Raw genomic sequence first — 22,896 nt, 5'->3', positions numbered from 1 at the left:
AGAGACATCAGAGATTGTAACATTCTCTGTTTCACGGAAACATGGCTCACTCGGGATGTGTTGTCAGTCGGTACAGCCACCCGGTTTCTTAACGCATCACGCCGACAGAAACAAACATCTCTCTGGTAAGAAGAAGGGCATGGTGTAATCATAACAACATACAGGAACTCAAGTACTTTTGTTCACCTGACCTAGAATTCCTTACAATCAAATGCCGACCGCATTATCTACCAAGGGAATTCTCTTCGATTGTCACAGCCATGTATATTCCCCCAAAGCAGACACATCGACGGCCCTGAAAGAACTTCACTGGACTCTATGTAAACTGAAGTGGTCCACCCACACAGATAATGTGGTGAAGAAGGCGCAACAGTGCCTCTTAAACCTCCGGAGTCTGAAGAAATTTGGCTTGTCACCTAACACTCACAAACTTTTACAGATGCACAATCGAGAGCATCCTGTCGGGCTGTATCACCGCCTGGTACGGCAACTGTGCCGCCCTAAACCGCAAGGCTCACCAGAGGGTGGTGCGGTCTGCACAATGAATCACCGAGGGCAAACTTACCTGCCCTCCATGACACCTACAATACCCGATGTCACAGGAAGGCAAAAATCAAATCAAGGACAATAACCACCCGAGCCACTGCCTGTTCACCCCGCTATCATTCAGAAGACGAGGTCAGTACAGGTGCATCAAAGCGGGGACCGAGAGACTGCTTCTATCTCAAGACCATCAGACTGTTAAACAGCCATCACTAACATACAGACTCAAATCTCTGGCCACTTCAATAAATGGATTTAATAAAGGTATCACGAGTCACTTTAAATAACGCCACTTTAATAATGTTTACATATCCTACATTACTCATGTATATACTGTATTCTATACCATCTACTGCATCTTGCCTATGCCATTCGGCCATCACTCATCCATATATTTATATGTACATATTCTTATTCATCCCTTTACATGTGCGTGTATAAGGTAGTTGTGAATTTGTTAGATTACTTGTTATATATTACTGCACTGTTGGAACTAGAAGGAAAAGCATTTCGCTACACTGTCATTAACATCTGTTAACCATGTGTATGTGACCAATAAAATGTGATTTGATTTGTTGTATTTTCTCCCATGTCTTCTCATAGTGTTCATTCGACTAGACACTTCTGCCACTGCTGTTGCCATCAATTGTTATGGATGTTAATTACTGTTGTCTGCTGAACAGAGACACTGCCTAGCCCGCCGCTTATTTGATTAAAAACACTTGTCTTTATCACACAACCCACTCCTACTGCCCTGTTGCACCCTGAAACGCTCCTTCTTTAGTGTCAGGATGTTCTCCTCCTCCCTCAATCTCGCTATCCTCTTCTTTCCCTCCCTGTCCCAGGTGATCCAGAGAGTCCCTTGGACCTGTCCCGGCCAGACTTGGTCCTGGTGAGCAGCGATCCTAACCAGGACCACAACTACAGCAGTATGGCCCTGCAGCGCTGCTCCTCCCGCTCCTCCTCCTCCTCCCTCGACGATGGAGGCCCCTCCCCTGGCCATGCCCACCACAGGCCCCGTACATGCCGCGCCGGCAGTGAGGGTTTCCATAGTGACGAGGACGACTCCGACCTCGGGGACCGGGACGAGAGAGGCGGCCGCCCCCGGCCTGCTCCTCGCCGCTCCTCCTCCTCTTCGGTGAAGCACCCAGCGGGTAAGAGGGCCCGTAGGGAGCTGACAGCCAACCCAGAGCTGGATGAGGAGCTGAAGGAGGCGGCCGGGTCTCTGCTCCACCTGGCTGGGATCCGTACCTCCATGGACGTTAACAAACGGAGTGCCAAGAGCAAAAAACTGAACAGGAAATGAGGTTGGCATACTTTCCTGCCCTTGCCCTCAGACTCCTGCCCCTGTAACCCCTGACCCCTGATCTGATCATGTGTCTTGGTTGTGCCTCTTTTTCTGGTTGCTGATTTTTAAGCCTGTTTTTGGTTTGACACATGATGGGATATCCCTCACTATCCAACACAACAAATGGCAATAGTATCATTGACACAGGAGAACAAAGCCATATTGAGACTTTTGAAACGGGGGTGTGTCAGGGTAAAACAGGGGTGTTTGAGGACTACTGAGAAGAACCATCACAAAACTGCTTGTTGTTTCTGATGGCTTCGCTGCAGATCCTTACAACTCAAATAATGTTTTGAGGGATAAGACGGGAAAAGCTGACACTTTTTATAACTCAAAGCGTTGCATGCTTCCTCAACTTGTATCCTCTTCCAAGTGAACCTATTTCTATGAGTGCATGTCTCTAACAAACTAACCTCTCCTCATGTTGAAGTCAGTTTCTCCGTGCTGAAGATACCACTGTTTTTTGATAGGTGACATCCTTGGTCTGGAAAACCTTCCAAAGAGATGCAATAACTTAAACCACTTTTTGTATTTTTCCTGGGTTGATGATGGTACTGCTGTTTAAAAACAACAGATTAAAGTAGTGCGGCTGATCGTAAACATCCTTCCACGGAGTGGAACGCTGGACTGGGTCCATGTCAGGGTTTAATAGCAGGGAATGGAAACGTAACCAACGGAATGTTGGAACTCTGCTACTGCGATGGTGGGCAGGGAAATAAAATAAAGGTGTCCGACTGCTAGATTAGGAAGAGTCCACTCTAGTCCTACTCTGAGAGAAACATCATTACATCTAGATCAGGAAGAGTCCACTCTAGTCCTACTCTGAGAGAAACATCATTACATCTAGATCAGGAAGAGTCCACTCTAGTCCTACTCTGAGAGAAACAGAATTACATCTTCGCATTAGAACCTACTCCTCTTCATCGCTCTTCCTCTCCTGACCCCTCTAATTCTGTCATACATTGTGTTTAGTGTGTAAACTGAGAAATACATTTAATATATTCTATCCTGTCTTGTCCTATTATGTCTTGTTCTATCCTATGCAAAGTGTAGTGTAGACTAATCTGGCTGAAACTAAGCAAATGTTGTTGTAACCATAGTGATACCAAGACAATGCGCTTGGCATGAGGGCACTCACTGGCAGATGTGCTGCTCAGTTTTCAATCATGTAATACTAGTCACACCTACTCGAACGTTAGTATTCAGGCCAAAGGGAAGTTAAAACAAAGATGTTATAATAATGTTGTTGTGAGGTTAGATGGGCAATGTGAGAGACTTATTGTACTACTGCCCCTCCTGAATGGTGTTGGCTGACCCTGTGGCAGAGTTCAGACTGTGGTGACAGAAAGATGCTTTGCTTCGTTTTGTTCCCCATTAAGAAAACACGGAGGGCAAAATCAGGAAGTGCACCACTCTTCTCTACACTGTACAGTAATGTGTTTAGGGCCAGTTGATTACATCGAGTTCAGTGACGGAAAGTACAGGATGTGGAAACAGAACTTGTGTAGTGATGAGGCCAGACTGATGCTCTTTGGGGCTTGCGTGTATTAACTTGCATTAGTAAGCAAAATGCCAATATGCCCATATGATTAGAATAGCTTTTAGTTGGTGCACTGCAGTACAGTGTACTGTCCTCTGTCATGAGCCAACTTAAGTGCAAGTTAGGTTTCCACTTGTGTTGTATCACAGGAAATGTTAAATTAAGTCACGTTAGTAAGTATAGATTGTATGCAGTGCCAAACATGAATGTGTCACAGAAGTGGAACTACCAAGGCCATTGCAACCATCTTCCTCTTCTCACAGCATTTGTGACTGACAGTAATGTTGTTGCCCCTGTTTTTTAGAAGCCTGCCAACAGGAAATGTAGGAGAACTCTGACCTAGTCTGATATTCAGTTTATTTTGGTTGTTCTGGAATGGGAATCGCCGTATTCTTTGAAAGGGGATTTTGTTCTTAGAACTAAACTGCAGTTCTCCTAAATAAGATGGACATGGAATACACTGGTCTTAGCTGGCTGTGAATAAACAAAGAACAAATGAATGGTGTCCATTAAATGTATAATTAATTTATAATGGACTATTGAAAGGAACTTCTATCAAATAAAGGTAATTTGAAGTGAGTGGAAATGTTACTTCCTCTCTCCCTTCTGGAAAATCCTTTTGAGACTTTTGAGTTTTATTTTCTAAATGATATTTTACTGCCATAGACCACTATTTTCACTATGTGTTATAGTGATAGTGTGTCTGAGAAAGTACTGTATATGGCCAATGTATATTGTCTTTCGAGCGGGTGTTTTAATTTAACCATGACTGCCAAGTTTTCCAATGTTTTGTTGTTGGATAAAAGACTATTGATTAACATGGATTCTGAACCATTTTTTTTTTTGTGCCAACTGTGATGTACAGAGAAGCAAAGGTAGACACTTCAGATGGCATTCCCTATCTTGATAGGGAAAGTTGATTTAATCATCATAAAGGTGCTGAAGTTTATCTGAATTTGTACTGTTTATGTTTAGATAATATTCTGACTGCCCTAAGTAGTCACACCATAGATATTAGTTGGCACCCCCTCTCCATGTTAGGATCCTGCCACCATAGATGTTGCCTACACTTACTGAAACTAAAAACCCACATTTGAGGGTTGCCCTGGTGTTAGTCTTGGTACCCCCATGGACTTCTGTTTAAACTTAGATAGGACAACTTCCAGTAACTTGTTCATGCTGTTGCTAGAAGAAAGCTCTTATCAGACTCAACATGAAGATGATCCTGAGTCTCTCAGTAAGTTTTTTTTAATATACTGAACAAAAATGCAACAAGCATTTTTACTGAGTTTGTTTATAAGGAAATCAGTTAAAATAAATCAATTAGGCGCTAATTTATGGCTTTCACAAGGGTACAGCCATGGGTGAGCCTGGGCGCCAGACCCAGCAAATCCGAATGAGTTTCTCCACAAAAAGGGCTTTATTACAGACAGAAATATTCCTCAGCATCTTAGACTAATAAACACGATGAGGCACCCTAGGGGTCTGTATCGTCACCAATGATGTTCACTTGACATGGTGACAGATTATGCTAAACTCAAAGCTACATACATAGGATGCTTCATTGTTTGAAAATGTGTTGTATTGATTATGCGTTTTTATTTTCTTAGTTGCAATTTATTGATGATAAAGCGTTTTGTCGCATTGAACTAACTAAAGCTGCCGACCCAGTATCCTTCAGTCGTCTGCCATGTCTGTTAGGCAGACCTTTTGGTTTTTGTATGCTAACCTCTTAATAAAATGTTTCTAAAGTTTATTTTCACCAAAGATATGCAATTTGCATTATATATGGTATTACAAAATAAATAAAATCTTGTTTTATTTTTGGGCCTGTTTGTTTTTCAATTGTTAATGTTTACTTCTTCGATGAAATGGTGAAATTATAAAGACAAATCTGTCATAAAAGGATATACTGTATCAAGATAAATCTAATTTCTGCATTACCACTGACCAAAAATCCTTAATGACATTGACATGGGTGCATTTGGGAAAATTATGTATTCAAAAACCTACACATTTGAACAACCAACAATGTGGGACAAAGTCCTTGGTTCTGAAATCCCAAAAGTTCCTGCTTTATTAATAAAATGTTGATTAACACCCCCACCTGCTGTTTAGAGCAGGTAATGACTCATCTTAAATGAAAGGGAGGTCAGAAGTGACTTGAAATGCAAATAATTATAGGTCCCATTGTCCCAAGGGACAAACGTCTTAGTCTGTAACATATTTTACTTCAAAGCTTTACCCCATTTGACCACTCAGTGCTAACTATGTGACAATTGTCCAAATTATGAATTTCTACAATAGGAACTCAGCCCTTGTGATAGTTACACATCAGGCAGTGCACTGCTCATGACTACCACTTTAAGCCCCCCAAAAAACTTGAACATGAAATTCTTGACAATTCTAAAATAAAGCATATCCTACATCCAAGAGGAAATCTTACCTGATATGCCATTATAGTCCTAGATAATACAGTGTCCTCTAGTGGTGAACCACTATTACATCAATGAGTTTACTTCTAAGATCAATCTGTTTTATTAGCAACTAGATAACAGAAAAATGCTATCTTATCCAGCATTAGGCCCTCGTGTAAAAATGGATTAAGCCTTAAGGCTGAGTTGGTAAAATTGTATTGCAATACTGACACATTGTGTTCTAAGGATGTGTATTGATTGGCTTTGTATTGTGTTTGTGAGAGATCACACACAACCCCAGGAAACATGCAAGGAATGATGGGATGCCATCTCTTACAGTAGCCATTCATGGTTCTACACTACAGCACAGAGCGAAGCTGATGTAAGAAACACAGAGCAGCGATACCCACTGACTGGTGGTTGATAATGTGATGTGCATTTGATGGTAAGGGTGATTGAGCAGAGAGGGAATCTCACTGCTTCTGTATTTTGTTGACAGTGCTGTTGATGGTGATGCTGTCAAATAAGGAGCTGACAGACAGGGGAACAGTTAGTAGTCTCTTCCTACAGCTGAGCATGACTGAACAGTTACAAACAAAGAATCAGTAGAAGATTTGCATCCATCTGATCTGTCCCTCTTCATTGGAGATGACATCTGATATGATGAAGAGACACCAATATAGTTTTTCTTCCTTTCAGCAACTATACTAGTGCATCAGGGTTGGGGTCAATTCCATTTCAATATAAGAAGTAAACTGAATTTCAAATTCTGCTCATTCCTAAGCAATTGTGATCAGAGGAATTGGTTTCAGTTTCTGAATTCAAATGCAATTTACCCCATGCCTGGGCAATCCTTGGTTTGAGGCAAAGATGGTGGATAATGAAGCTGTCTCATAAAAGCAATTTACTATTGGCAGTGGAGCAACTTGGTTTTAGAAGTGGGGGGGGACATAATAATTATTTTCATCCATTTGGATACACTCCAAACAGCCTACCCAACACTCAGAGATTACCGTTGCCTTGTTTTGTATCACATTCCAATGACAAAACTGTGTCGGGGGCATGTCCCTCCCGTCCCCAGTGAAAGTTGTGCCCCTGACTATTGGACAAAATGGTCAAGTGTGTGTTCCCTCTCTTGCGTGAGCATGCTTTCCCACGTGAGCTCACGGTTCCTCCATAATCTCTGGCATGCTCACTCAAGAGACGGAACTCCCACATACACAGATCGGCAGTTTCCCTCTGAAAACATCCTAATATCAGCTGGCTCTGGTATACTTACCCCCCCACCCTCAACCAGAAAAATAGTTGCTTGTGAGAAGTCTCGCTTTCTCTTCCATCTCTGGTTTGAGGTTTACGTCACTATTAGGCCAACTCCCAACAGATGGTGTCCTTTCCTACGTGATATTACTAGTCCTTCACAATGATCCTTCCACCAACTGGACTCAAGGAAAGCAGAGCCTGGTGCCTCAGAGTAGAGTATAGGTCCATCTGTGGGTGAACATTAACCAGACTGGAGTGCATGAATAGATAGACATTTGACTGAGAGGAGGTAGTCTATTACCCATGATGCCATCCAAGGTCCCATACATGAAAGCTTCTTCGTTCTATTTCACTGACATGAATCATGAATGAGCTTTGCTCAGCAATTTCACAGATCAATGATCCATACATGAAGGCATTGAACCTCACCATCTGACTGTCAGTATTTTTGCCTGATAATTGCCAAGTGACTTGTGTCCCAAATGACCTTCGGGCCCTGTTCAAAAGTAGTACACTAAATAGGGAATAGGGTGTCATTTGTAACACAGAGTGTCTTTTGAGTGAATACACAATCAGTTTGCCACCAACCTCACAACATGGGCTCTATACAGCTGTCAGTCAGGAACTCAGCATCATGACAGCTGAACACAAAGGAGGGGACCTCTGCTGATAAGTTTGCACTTGTGATTGATAAAGAAGTATGTTTTTATTACACCGATTTACATAGACAGCGGAGCTGTGATAAAGGCCATGTACAGGAGTACTGCTGTCTGTAGGATTATTTGACTGGCATTAGCAGATCAACTCATGGTTCGAATCACAGTGACTCTTGGGGTACCCAACGTGTCTTATGGGTGCCAGATGTCAATATCTTTGAGGGGGGCCGTATTGATATTTCAATTCTCATGGTGGGCCTGTTTTGATGCCCCCTCTAGCTTCCCTGTAATCCGAACCCTGTACACAATTATGTGTGTCGGGGGAAAGAAAAGGGTCATCCTGTCTATCCTACAGCAGGCAATCGGTTGTGTCAGATATGTCAGGAAGACTGTAATAATAAACCTATGCCATCTTCTACTTCAGACAACACAAAGAAACCACATTGACCAAATATATTTCCCCAATATCAGATGAATTGACAAATTACCTAGATCTACTTTGAAATGGAGTAGGCCTATAGCGCATGGCTTGGGCTTCAAATCAAATCCAATCTTTGTTGCATGCCCCAAATTCAACAGGTGTAGGTAGACCTTACAGTGAAATGCTTACTTACAAGCCCTTAAGCAACAATGCAGTTAAGAAAAAAAAATGAAATAAATATAACTAATAATTAATGAGCAACAATAAAATAACAGTAGCGAGGCTATATACAGGGGGTTCCGGTACAGAGTCAATGTGCGGGGGCACCGGTTAGTCAAGGTAATTGAGGTAATATGTACATGTAGGTAGAGGTAAAGTGACTATGCATAGATAATAAACAGAGTGTAGCAGCAGTGTAAAAATGGGGTGGGTGGGAACAATGCAAATAGTCCAGGTAGCTATTTGATTAACTGTTCAAGAGTCTTATGGCTTGGGGGTAGAAGCTGTTAAGCCTTTTTGACCTTGCCTTGGCACTCCGGTACCACTTGCCGTGCGGTAGCAGAGAACAGTCTATCACTAGGGTGGCTGGAGTCCTTGGTATTTTTTTGGGCCTTCCTCTGACACTGCCTGGTATAGAGGTCCTGGATGGCAGGAAGCTTGGCCCCAGTGACTTACTAGGCCATACGCACTACCCTCTGTACTGCCTTGCGGTCGAGTCCAAGCAGTTGCCATACCAGGCGGTGATGCAACCAGTCAGGATGTTCTTGATGTTGCAGCTGTAGAACTCTTTGAGGATCTGAGGACCCATACCAAATCTATTGAGTCTCCTGAGGGGCAATAGGCGTTGTCGTGTCCTCTTCACAACTGCTTTGGTGTGTGTGGACCATTATAGTTTGTTGGTGATGTGGACACCAAGGAACTTGAAGCGCTCAACCTGCTCCACTACAGCCCTGCCTATGAGAGTGGGGGCGTGCTCGGTCCTCCTTTTTCTGTAGTCCACAATAATCTCCTTTGTCATAGTTATCCTGGCACCACTGCCAAGTCTCTGACCTTGTCCCTATAGGCATTAACCATACACAGTGGGGCAAAAAAGTATTTAGTCAGCCACCAATTGTGCAAGTTCTCCCACTTAAAAAGATGAGGCCTGTAATTTTCATCATAGGTACACTTCAACTATGACAGACAAAATGAGAAAAAAAATCCAGAAAATCACATTGTAGGATTTTTAATGAATTAATTTGCAAATAAGAAAATAAGTATTTGGTCACCTACAAACAAGCAATATTTCTGGCTCTCACAGACCTGTAACTTCTTCTTTAAGAGGCTCCTCTGTCCTCCACTCATTACCTGTATTAATGGCACCTGTTTGAACTTGTTATCAGTATAAAACACACCTGTCCACAACCACACTCCAAACTCCACTATGGCCAAGACCAAAGAGCTGTCAAAGGACACCAGAAACAAAATTGTAGACCTGCACCAGGCTGGGAAGAGTGAATCTGCAATAGGTAAGCAGCTTGGTTTGAAGAAATCAACTGTGGGAGCAATTATTAGGAAATGGAAGACATACAAGACCACTGATAATCTCCCTCGATCTGGGGCTCCACGCAAAATCTCACCCCGTGGGGTCAAAATGATCACAAGAACGGTGAGCAAAAATCCCAGAACCACACAGGGGGACTTGTGAATGACCTGCAGAGAGCTGGGACCAAAGTAACAAAGCCTACCATCAGTAACACATTACGCCGCCAGGGACTCAAATCCTGCAGTGTCAGACGTGTCCCCCTGCTTAAGCCAGTACATGTCCAGGCCCGTCTGAAGTTTGCTAGAGAGCATTTGGATGATCCAGAAGAAGATTGGGAGAATGTCATATGGTCAGATAAAACCAAAATATAACTTTTTGGTAAAAACTCAACTCGTCGTGTTTGGAGGACAAAGAATGCTGAGTTGCATCCAAAGAACACCATACCTACTGTGAAGCATGGGGGTGGAAACATCATGCTTTGGGGCTGTTTTTCTGCAAAGGGACCAGGACGACTGATCCGTGTAAAGGAAAGAATGAATGGGGCCATGTATCGTGAGATTTTGAGTGAAAACCTCCTTCCATCAGCAAGGGCATTGAAGATGAAATGTGGCTGGGTCTTTCAGCATGACAATGATCCCAAACACACCGCCCGGGCAAATAAATTCATTAAAAATCCTACAATGTGATTTTCTGGATTTTTTTTCTCATTTTGTCTGTCATAGTTGAAGTGTACCGATGATGAAAATTACAGGCCTCTCTCATCTTTTTAAGTGGGAGAACTTGCACAATTGGTGGCTGACTAAATATTTTTTGCGCCACTGTAGGCCTATAGCCCATGGCTTGGGCTTCATTAACCATATGTAACAGTATAACTTTAGACCGTCCCCTTGCCCATACCCGGGCGTGAACCAGGGACCCTCTGCACACATCAACAACAGTCACCCTCGAAGCATCGTTACCCATCGCTCCACAAAAGCCGCGGCCCTTGCAGAGCAAGGGGAACCACTACTTCAAGGTCTCAGAGCAAGTGACGTCACCGATTGAAACACTATTTAGCGAGCACCACTGCTAACTAAGCTGGCGTTTCACATCCGTTACACATATAGCCAGATCCAGATAGCAGATGTCCTGAAAGAGCTGCAAAACCTGGACCCGTACAAATCAGCTGGGCTTGACAATCTGGACCCTCTCGTTCTAAAATTATCTTCTGCCCTTGTTGGGACCCCTGTTACTAGTCTGTTCAACCACTCTTTCGTATCGTCTAAGATTCCTAAAAATTGGAAAGCTTCCGCGGACATCTCCCTCTTCAAAGGGGGTGACACTCTAGACCCAAACTGTTACAGACCTATATCCATCCTGCCCTGCCTTTCCAAAGTCTTCGAAAGCCAAGTTAATAAACAAATCACTGACCATTTCGAATCCCACCGTACCTTCCCCGCTGTGCAATCCGGTTTCCGAGCTGGTCACGGGTGCACCTCAGCCACACTCAAGGTGCTAAATGATATCCTAGCCGCCATCGATAAAAGACAGTACTGTGCAGCCGTCTTCATCGACCTGGCCAAAGCTTTCGACTCTGTCAATCATTGTATTCTTATTGGCAGACTCAAAAGCCTTCGTTTCTCTAATGACTGCCTCACCTGGTTCACTAACTACTTTTCAGATAAGAGTTCAGTGTGTCAAAGCTGAGGGCCTGTTGTCTGGACCTCTGGCAGTCTCTATGGGGGCACCACAGGGTTCAATTCTCAGACCGACTCTTTTCTCTGTATATATCAATGATGTCGCTCTTGCTGCGGGTGATTCCTTGATCCACCTCTGCGCAGACGACACCATTCTGTATACATCTGGCCCTTCTTTGGACACTGTGTTAACAACCCTCCAGGCAAGCTTCAATGCCATACAACTCTCCTTCTGTGGCCTCCAACTGCTCTTAAATGCAAGTAAAACTAAGTGCATGCTTTTCAACCGATTGCTGCCCGCACCCGCCCTCCCGACGAGCATCACTACTCTGGACAGTTCTGACTTAGAATATGTGGACAACTACAAATACCTAGGTGTCTGGCTAGACTGTAAACTCTCCTTCCAGACTCATATCAAGCATCTCCAATCCAAAATTAAATCTAGAATCGGCTTCCTATTTTGCAACAAAGCCTCCTTCACTCACACTGCCAAACATATCCTCGTAAAACTGACTATCCTCGACTTCGGCAATGTCATTTACAAAATAGCCTCCAACACTCTACTCAGCAAACTGGATGCAGTCTATCATAGTGCCATACGTTTTTGTCAGCAAAGCCTCATATACCACCCACCACTGCGACCTGTATGACCTCGTCACCAGACCCACTGGCTCCAGGTCATCTATAAGTCTTTGTTAGGTAAAGCTCCGCCTTATCTCAGCTCACTGGTCACCATAACACGCACCCGTAGCAAGCGCTCCAGCAGGTATATCTCACTGGTCATCCCCAAAGCCAACATGTCCTTTGGCCGCCTTTCCTTCCAGTTCTCTGCTGCCAATGACTGGAACGAATTGCAAAAATCTCTTAAATTGGAGACTTATATCTCCATCACTAACTTTAAGCATCAGCTATCTGAGCAGCTCACCAATCGCTGCAGCTGTACACAGCCTATCTGTAAATAGCCCATCCAACTACCTACCTCATCCCCAAATAGTTTTTATTTACTTTTTTTGCACACCAGTATTTCTACTTGCACATCTATCACTTCAGTGTTAATTTGCTAAATTGTAATTACTTCACTACTATGGCCTATTTATTGCCTTACCTCCTTACTCCATTTGCGCACACTCTATATAGATTTTTCTATTGTTCTTGACTGTACGTTTGTTTATCCCATGTTTAACTGTGTGTTGTTTTTTGTCGCAATGCTTTGCTTTATCTTGGCCAGGTCGCAGTTGTAAATGAGAACTTTTTCTCAACTGGCCTACCTGGTTAAATAAAAGGTAAAAATAAATAAATATATATATATATATAGGCCTATAGCCCATGGCTTGGGCTTCATTAACCAAATATAGGCCTATATACCATGGCTTGTGGATTCATTAATCATATATAATCCTATAGACCATGGCTTGGGATTCATTAACCATATTGACCATGGCTTGGTATTCATTAATCATATATAATCCTATAGACCATGGCTTGGGCTTCATTAACCATATAGGCCTTTGTTCTTCAGTCCTATTGTGGGCTACTAGCCCCCCTGCACAGAACACAGGCTTTTATGATTCAGTAGACTGGTCTGTACAGGAGACCCACGGGGTGTGCAGGGTTTGGTTCCAGACCAGTACTAACACACAGGTAATCGTGATTATTAGGCTACAGTAGGCTAATAATAGCAATAGTTCAGAAGGTAAATTGAGTCCATAATAGCCTTTCTTGTTTCAGTCTCAGTCAGTCAAATTCAGACATTACAGACACACATTCCTATTTGCAGTGGCAGAAAAAAACGGCCTACTTCGATGTGCTATTGGTGGATAGTCTTCCCATGTGATGTTCTTGTTGTCGGACGGTCGCTGTGTGCTAATGGCTCCTCCTGCAACAGTGATACGGAGCTGAGCAAGGGTTGCAGGGGCAACGCAAAAATATATATTTTTCTCGAGCCGCAGGAAAGGGGTGACTTATTGCGCAATGTTTAAGAAAAAAACATTTTAGATTGCGTGCTTAGACGTCGTTCCAACTACAGAGAAGGGTTTGATTTATTTTAGTCTAAACACCGCAAATGAACTCCGTCAGAGCAACCAGCAGAAGACCCAGGCGAGTGTCGAGGCCGCGCCCGGTACAGCCGGAAAGGAACAACCAGGAAAGAGGTAATGCACGTAACGTCACCTAAGCTAACTGGGCGCATTTTAAACCATTTCAGAAATACGTTGGTTCGGTTACTTGTTGACCCAAATTAAACGTTTGAATATAGCTGTGGCTTTTTAAAAAATGGGTTGAAAAGGTCTTTCCCTTTTGGTGGAGACTGTAGGAAACGCCGAGGCTTCTTGTTCTGTCGACAATCTCTTAGGCCGCGCTTTGTTTGGCTTGGTTTGTTCCTAGACCTAAGCGAATCCTTGCTGATCTTGACTAGACTACAGGTCGTAGAAGAATGCCAGCTAACTAGCTAGATTGCTCAAACGCACCAACGACTATAATAATACACGTCTAATAATGGTTAGCCTACGAGTTTGTCATGAGGTATTTTTTTTTTCTATTTCTTGGTAGTCTCGCTAGTGTTTATTAGCATGTAAAGTTAGCCAGCTGGCTAGTACGCTAACGTAACAAGCAAATTGGCAACCCATGATGACGTTATCTGTAGACAACTAGCCAGGAACTACGCCTTTGTTTGAATAGCTCTTAGGAAAGTATCAAAGTGCACATTTACTTACAATTGTTGTTAAATTAGCACATTGGCGGCACATTTGACTTTCTTCTAATTACGCCTTCACTTGTTATTAACTTAACCAAAGTTGCGTTTGGTCTGGAGACGAGTTGTTTGTGTTGGCTAGCTAATATTAACATTAGCTAAAGCAGTTAGGTAATTGTTTAGGTGGCTATCTAGTCACGTCACAAATTGTAGAGAATAATATTGGTTACTATATTCAGCATGGATAGTTCAATTAACTACATAGTAGCTGAATAAATCACGTTTTAGTTACAGTTAACGTTACTCTCGCATAAGCTAAATTAGACAGTTAGCTAAATTAGCTTGACGCATCTAAATTTGCTAGCCAGCTTATCCATTTTGTCTATGTGCGGCGTCTCACCACCGTAAATCACTATCAATGTCTGGCTGTGTTGGGATGGACATCTGACGGTCGGACACCCATTGGCGTTGTGTCCCGAAGCGCACAGTGGGTTAGCAATGTGGTAACCAGGCAATTTTTCGAAAGATAACATTTCAAAGGTAAACAATGTTTATGTTCCATGTGCGATAATCTCCAAAAATAGGCTCACTACCGGTACGTTGCCAACTGATGTTTATACAAAGATGACTTTCTAAATGCAGGGAAATAATACCTGAAGGGACCGACCATCACGTCAGCAGAGCTTTTTGTGAGTGCTAACGTTAGGTGATTCAGCTGTCTTGATAAAACTAGGTTTACTACAGTCAATTTGCCAGCTACGTTATTGTAATAACTATAAATGAACGTGACTAGCTAACTAACTTGTTGGATAAGTGACAGCCAGCACTAGTAGTAACGTTAGCTGAGGCAGCTTCAACATAGTCAAGGCAGCTGTTCAAATGGTGATCTGAGGCCTCTTTGAATTGCAGAGGTGCATGTAACTTTTGCTAACTAGGCTATATTGGCTGCGTTTACACAGGCAGCCCAATTCTGATATTTTGGGCAATTATGAATTAGTCTACATCCATCTGCAGACCCTTACTCCATACCACACCCACTACCACATTAACTACATGCTGGACCCTCTATTCCTGAAACTATCCGCCGCCATTGTCGCAACCCCTATTACCAGCCTGTTCAACCTCTCTTTCATATCGTCTGAGATCCCCAAGGATTGGAAAGCTGCCGCAGTCATCCCCCTCTTCAAAGGGGGCGACACCCTGGACCCAAACTGTTACAGACCTATATCCATCCTGCCCTGCCTATCTAAGGTCTTCGAAAGCCAAGTCAACAAACAGGTCACTGACCATCTTGAATCCCACCGTACCTTCTCCGCTGTGCAATCTGGTTTCCGAGCCGGTCACGGGTGTACCTCAGCCACGCTCAAGGTACTAAACGATATCATAACCGCCATCGATAAAAGACAGTACTGTGCAGCCGTCTTCATAGACCTTGCCAAGGCTTTCGACTCTGTCAATCACCGTATTCTTATCGGCAGACTCAGTAGCCTCGGCTTTTCGGATGACTGCCTTGCCTGGTTCACCAATTACTTTGCAGACAGAGTTCAGTGTGTCAAATCGGAGGGCATGCTGTCCGGTCCTCTGGCAGTCTCTATGGGGGTGCCACAGGGTTCAATTCTCGGGCCGACTCTTTTCTCTGTATATATCAATGATGTTTCTCATGCTGCGGGCGATTCCCTGATCCACCTCTACGCAGACGACACCATTCTATATACTTCCGGCCCGTCCTTGGACACTGTGCTATCTAACCTCCAAACGAGCTTCAATGCCATACAGCACTCCTTCCGTGGCCTCCAACTGCTCTTAAACGCTAGTAAAACCAAATGCATGCTTTTCAACCGTTCGCTGCCTGCACCCGCACGCCTGACCAGCATCACCACCCTGGATGGTTCCGACCTTGAATATGTGGACATCTATAAGTACCTAGGTGTCTGGCTAGACTCTAAACTCTCCTTCCAGACCCATATCAAACATCTCCAATCGAAAATCAAATCAAGAGTCGGCTTTCTATTCCGCAACAAAGCCTCCTTCACTCACGCCGCCAAACTTACCCTAGTAAAACTGACTATCCTACCGATCCTCGACTTCGGCGACGTCATCTACAAAATTGCTTCCAACACTCTACTCAGCAAACTGGATGCAGTTTATCACAGTGCCATCCGTTTTGTCACTAAAGCACCTTATACCACCCACCACTGCGACTTGTATGCTCTAGTCGGCTGGCCCTCGCTACATATTCGTCGCCAGACCCACTGGCTCCAGGTCATCTACAAGTCCATGCTAGGTAAAGCTCCGCCTTATCTCAGTTCACTGGTTACGATGGCAACACCCATCCGTAGCACGCGCTCCAGCAGGTGTATCTCACTGATCATCCCTAAAGCCAACACCTCATTTGGCCGCCTTTCGTTCCAGTTCTCTGCTGCCTGTGACTGGAACGAATTGCAAAAATCGCTGAAGTTGGAGACTTTTATCTCCCTCACCAACTTCAAACATCTGCTATCTGAGCAGCTAACCGATCGCTGCAGCTGTACATAGTCTATTGGTAAATAGCCCACCCATTTTCACCTACCTCATCCCCATACTGTTTTTATTTATTTATTTTTATTTTTCTGCTCTTTTGCACACCAATATCTCTACCTGTACATAACCATCTGATCATTTATCACTCCAGTGTTAATCTGCATAATTGTAATTATTTGCCTACCTCATGCCTTTTGCACACAATGTATATATAGACTCCCCTTTTTTTCTACTGTGTTATTGTCTTGTTAATTGTTTACTCCATGTGTAACTCTGTGTTGTCTGTTCACACTGCTATGCCTTATCTTGGCCAGGTCGCAGTTGCAAATGAGAACTTGTTCTCAACTAGCCTACCTGGTTAAATAAAGGTGAAATAAAAAAATAAAAAAAAAAATAAAAATGCTGCGGACACTGCCATTAACGACTACTAGCCAGGACACCGACACAGTGTCCTTCGCCAACGCCTGCCGAGCAGTGCTTTCCCAGTTAATTTAATGTTACGGTAAGGGTAGTTGAGTTGGCTACACTAGCTAGCTACTTTGCGCGCCATAAAGTTAAGAGCTGCGGGAAAGCAGTGCTCGGGAGGCGAATGACAGTGTACCCGTTTCCCTGCTAGTTAGCTACTTACCGTACTGTTAACAGAACTGCCGGAAAGCAGTACATGTCGGCGGGGACAAAGGCCACTACCTAGCAGCCTTCTCCTGTGGTTATTTTGTTGTTCGGGGGGGGGGGGCTGTTAGCATCCTTCGTTGATGTATTACCGCCACTTATTGTGCTGGAGTGTGGAGCAGAGACAGCGCTAGTAGCCTCAATAGCAGTGGCCACAGCATGTAGTAACCACAATCTACAGATATGTTATTGCAATTATTAGCTAAAAAGCTGCTCTGATTGGTAAAAAATATACCTCCAATTGTTAGAAAATATTTTATCCTAATTAGTTATGCTGCGTTTAGACAGGCTGACGATTCTAATATTTTCCCACTAATTGGTCTTTTGACCAATCACATCAGAGATCCGTTCAACAGGGGAAATAGTTAGTGAACTTTGACAAACATTAGCGTACAAATTCCATTTGTTTTGTTTTAGCCGCGACAGTCTGAAAACGTTTGCGAACAGTCTGAGAAGGTAGTATGTGGCGAATGGAAGTGTCTGCTTTGGGTCTAAACTGCCGCTAAAAATAATTAAGTGGCCATGTAGACTTTCAATTGTAGGAATTCAATTTAGTAGGAATTGCCAAATCATTTTCAGTTTGAATATTGTCGCTAAAAAGTCAGTAATCCTTACAAAAAGTAGTTTTGTAGTGATGCAGTGATGTTTCACTAACGTTTTGGAATGTGTATTCAAATCGTTCAACTGAAATTGTTACTCTGGCAAAATGTTGACTGCAAACAGAAGCCTTGTTAAACTCACCTCAGATCTTTTCACATCAGATCTTTTTCAAAACTGAAAAAACAATTAATGAAATAAAGATCTGAATTTGGCTGCTGTCTAAATGCAGTCTTAGGGAAGCATATGAAGTTCAATAAGAATGTTTGCGACTGGCATTTGTGAACTGGGCTCGGTCTACTTCAGATGTGGAAGGGCATACACTGGAATAGAGATTAGCCCTAGGCTACATTTACAGATTACAGGCCTACATATAGACATTTGCATTCATCGGCCTGAAACACTGTTTTGTTTTTGTTACTACCACCTCTTAAACTGTTTACAATCCATGTATCTGGTATTGTATTAGATCTTCCTTTACTTTTGTACCCTAAAGACCTGAAATGTAATTTAGCTGATGTTGGCAAAATCATAAATGTGCCTCTGTTGCCAATTTCCATTGATCTGTTGGATGATTAACTAGTGGGGCACAGGAACCATGACAGGAACAATGCAGCTTGACCCTGGCTGTCTTTTTAGTAAGTGAACCCAGCTTCTTCCTATCGAGGTCTTTATTCTGGCTACTCCCCACCACCCCCAGGATCCCATCTCTAGTCTTGGTTTGTTCCCCAGTAATGATACATTGTTGATGCTATAATGAAGGTGGAGCACAACCCAACACACTACGTGTCCTTTGTAGGGCTGACCCCATTTAGTCGACTGGTAGATTGTTTGGTCGATAGGCTGTTAGTCGACCAAGATTTTTTTAGTTGAGCAGTTGTAATTTTGTCACGGTGCACAAGACACCCAGCTGATTCGCGCCTTACTCAGTGGTCTAATCCATTGCGGAGGCCACAGGGATGGCACAGTCCATCACTCTAATACATGTGACACTGACATTTTATATAGTTATATTATATAATAATGATGGTGCAACGCTAATAAATAAATAATTTTATAACATGGGCTTTCCCCCACATTCGCTGTCCACGGTTCTGAAACGTAATCTTCAGTGCGGTGTAGAATTGGCACCTTTTCCAATGTTGCTATGTGCATAACAGCAAAATTAACTAGCATATTGGGATTGAGAACATTTTTTAATTTTTTAAAATTTATTTCACCTATATTTAACCAGGTAGGCTAGTTGAGAACAAGTTCTCATTTGCAACTGCGACCTGGCCAAGATAAAGCATAGCAGTGTGAACAGACAACACAGAGTTACACATGGAGTAAACAATTAACAAGTCAATAACACAGTAGAAAAAAAAGAGAGTCTATATACATTGTGTGCAAAAGGCATGAGGAGGTAGGCGAATAATTACAATTTTGCAGATTAACACTGGAGTGATAAATGATCAGATGGTCATGTACAGGTAGAGATATTGGTGTGCAAAAGAGCAGAAAAGTAAATAAATATAAACAATATGGGGATGAGGTAGGTCAAATTGGGTGGGCTATTTACCGATAGACTATGTACAGCTGCAGCGATCGGTTAGCTGCTCAGATAGCAAATGTTTGAAGTTGGTGAGGGAGATAAAAGTCTCCAACTTCAGCGATTTTTGCAATTTGTTCCAGTCACAGGCAGCAGAGAACTGGAACGAAAGGCGGCCAAATGAGGTGTTGGCTTTAGGGATGATCAGTGAGATACACCTGCTGGAGCGCGTGCTACGGGTGGGTGTTGCCATCGTGACCAGTGAACTGAGATAAGGCGGAGCTTTACCTAGCATGGACTTGTAGATGACCTGGAGCCAGTGGGTCTGGCGACGAATATGTAGCGAGGGCCAGCCGACTAGAGCATACAGGTCGCAGTGGTGGGTGGTATAAGGTGCTTTAGTAACAAAACGGATGGCACTGTGATAAACTGCATCCAGTTTGCTGAGTAGAGTATTGGAAGCTATTTTGTAGATGACATCGCCAAAGTCGAGGATCGGTAGGATAGTCAGTTTTACTAGGGTAAGTTTGGCGGCGTGAGTGAAGGAGGCTTTGTTGCGGAATAGAAAGCCGACTCTAGATTTGATTTTGGATTGGAGATGTTTGATATGAGTCTGGAAGGAGAGTTTACAGTCTAGCCAGACACCTAGGTACTTATAGATGCCCACATATTCTAGGTCGAAACCATCCAGGGTGGTGATGCTAGGTCGGGCGTGCGGATGCAGGCAGCGAACGGTTGAAAGGCATGTATTTGGTTTTACTAGCGTTTAAGAGCGGTTGGAGGCCACGGAAGGAGTGTTGTATGGCATTGAAGCTCGTTTGGAGGTTAGATGGCACAGTGTCCAAGGACGGGCCGGAAGTATACAGAATGGTGTCGTCTGCGTAGAGGTGGATCAGGGAATCGCCCGCAGCAAGAGCTGCATCATTGATATATACAGAGAAAAGAGTCAGCCTGAGATTTGAACCCTGTGGCACCCCCATAGAGACTGCCAGAGGACCGGGCATCATGCCCTCCGATTTGGCACACTGTACTCTGTCTGCAAAGTAGTTGGTGAACCAGGCAAGGCAGTCATCAGAAAAACCGAGGCTACTGAGTCTGCCGATAAGAATATGGTGATTGACAGAGTCGAAAGCCTTGGCAAGGTCGATGAAGACGGCTGCACAGTACTGTATTTTATTGCAGCGGAGGCAGCAGCAGCAGAGACGAGGAAAAAGTATTTGCCTTAAGCCCTATTCTGACGGGATTAGTTTTATTGGCACAAGACACCACAACCGTAATTTTTGTCCCGTCCGAATCTGCCATATCAATCATATGTACTTTGCAGAAGAGTTACAAATCCAGCCAGAATAATCAAATGGTTCTTGGCAAACTCCAAGGTCCTCTGATAATACCAGTCCCATGCGAATCAACATCCCTGTATTTTGAGATAAATGTCTGAGTTTGACAGGTGTTGCTCGTGGTTTGAGCAAGAAAACGAACTGATTGGATACATAGCCTAAATATGAAGGCCTACATGTATCAACTTTCACAGTGAATGCTTTTGTTCATATGTTTTGTGTGTATTAATTGAATATTGGCAAATGGATCAGTAAAAAATATTGTGCATATTTAATGTAACCCTTGCTGTAAATATATCACAAAGCAGTATACAACTGCCTAAATATTTTGAAATGGAAAGTTCACTTTCGCATCCACAGCCTTAAAACTAATTTTAAGTGCAAGTGCACTGTTTAGCTCACATCTGAAGGCTGGGGGGCATTTAGGACGTCTACTGCGGATGTCTAAAATATCCTAATGATTCTTTTTTAATCAATCTGTTATTTTACCAGGTAAGGTGACTGAGAACATGTTCTCATTTGCAGTAACGACCTGGGGAATAGTTACAGGGGAGAGGAGAGGGATGAATGAGCCAATTGTAAACTGGGGATTATTAGGTGACCGTAATGGTTTGAGGGCCAGATTGGGAATTTAGCCAGGACACCGGGGTTAACACCCCTACTCTTACGATAAGTGCCATGGGATCTTTAATGACCTCAGAGAGTCAGGACACCCGTTTAAGGTCCCATCCGAAAGACGGCACCCTACACAGGGCAGTGTCCCCAATCACTGCCCTGGGGCATTGGAATATGTTTTTCTTAGACCAGAGGAAAGAGTGCCTCCTACTGGCCCTCCAACACCACTTCCAGCAGCATCTGGTCTCCCATCCAGGAACAACCCTGCTTAGCTTCAGAAGTAAGCCAGCGGTGGTATGCCGGCTGGTATGCTGCTGGTTAGGGTGATTATGATTATACTTCCTCAGTTCAAATATTTTGTTGACACTATCCAAAGATGGTTTGGTACGGTTTAGAAACTTGGGAACCAAGCTCTAATGATCAATGTAGCCCAGTTATCGCCTTGGCTCAATTGACAAAAAAAGAAGGAATTACAGGGGGCAGTTTGGGAAAAAACTAATCACGTCCGAGTCATCCTCTGGAATAACGGAATTATGGGGTAATAATTACATAACCAACATTCTCTAGTATTACTAGTCCTGTGCGACTAGGGCTTAGCCTAGTTGTATAAGAAAATTGAGGATCGAGCAAACCCCAACTTGATTAGGTCTATAAATCAATAGCCTAACTGTTAAATGTGCCTGGCTTTATGTCATCCATATACAGTGCATTTTCATCAGTATTCAGACCCTTTACTCAGTACTTTGTTGAAGCACCTTTGGCAGTGATTACAGCCTTGAGTCTTCGTGGGTATGATGCCACAAGCTCGGAACACCCGTATTTGGGGAGTTTCTCCCGTTCTTCTCTGCATATCCTCTCAAGCTCTCAGTTTGGATGGGGAGCGTCGCTGCACAGCTATTGTCAGGCCTCTCCAGAGATGTTCGATGGGGTTCAAGTTTAGGGTCTGGCTTGGCCACTCGAGGGCATTCAGAGACCTGTCCCCAAGCCACTCCTGCGTTGTCTTGACTGGGTGCTTAGGGTCGTCCTGTTGGAAGGTGAACCTTTGTCCCAGTAGGAGTTCCTGAGCGCTCTGGAGCAGGGTTTGACCAAGGATCTCTGAACTTTGCTCTGTTAATCTTTCCCTCGATCCTGACTAGTCTCCCAGTCCCTGCTGCTGAAACACATCCCCACAGCATGATGCTGCCACTGTCATGCTTCACTGTAGGGATAGGTTACCATGGTAATGCAACTCAAGTCTTGTGCCTGTGAGATTGTCTAATAGCTGCGTTGTCTTCTCTTTCCTAGCAGTTGAAACTCAAACGTTGAAAAACAACCTAGCTCATGAACAAAACTATGTAAATTAGACCAACTTTTATGCCTGTGCAGAGCGCTTCTAAAAACAAATCTTTAACTACGCTCTTCACTTGTGCACAGGCCCGAACCAGGCAGTGTTGCAGCTCGAAGTGGGATAGGATTCATAGTTCTTTGACTTTGCACGATTCATTTACCAGCTATGAAACAAAATGGCAGAAATACTTTGTAAAATAAATGCTCCAATATACGTGACTATTTT

General features: G+C 43.4%; 2 protein-coding genes across 16 annotated transcripts in view; both read left to right on the top strand.

The window, feature by feature from the left end:
- Window positions 1–5,259, top strand: part of LOC110503011 (forkhead box protein N2) — a 44,152-nt gene extending 38,893 nt beyond the window's left edge. Inside the window, exon 5 of the mRNA XM_021581375.3 lies at window positions 1,389–5,259. Coding sequence (XP_021437050.1) covers window positions 1,389–1,849 — 461 coding nt within the window. The 3' untranslated portion in view covers window positions 1,850–5,259. The remainder of the gene's footprint in view (window positions 1–1,388) is intronic.
- Window positions 5,260–9,001: 3,742 nt separating this feature from the next.
- LOC110503010 (F-box only protein 11) overlaps window positions 9,002–22,896 on the top strand; it is a 48,163-nt gene continuing 34,268 nt past the window's right edge. For 7 of the 15 annotated variants that reach the window (XR_016491160.1, XR_005039276.2, XM_036960873.2 and 4 more), the window contains exon 1: window positions 9,002–13,536. Coding sequence is in view for 5 of the 15 variants with exons in the window: in XM_036960873.2 (XP_036816768.1) it covers window positions 13,449–13,536 (88 nt within the window). In the remaining 10 variants the exon portion in view is untranslated. Of the gene's footprint in view, window positions 14,616–22,896 lie in introns of all 15 variants that reach the window. The other 8 variants (XM_090217561.1, XM_090217562.1, XR_016491162.1 and 5 more) reach the window with 5 other exon arrangements.

This window comes from Oncorhynchus mykiss, chromosome 23, assembly GCF_057628025.1.
Source record: "Oncorhynchus mykiss isolate SJ-2025 chromosome 23, ASM5762802v1, whole genome shotgun sequence".
NCBI lineage: Eukaryota > Metazoa > Chordata > Actinopteri > Salmoniformes > Salmonidae > Oncorhynchus > Oncorhynchus mykiss.
Note: the sequence above shows the minus strand (reverse complement) of the source record. Positions and strands in the feature narration are given on the sequence as shown.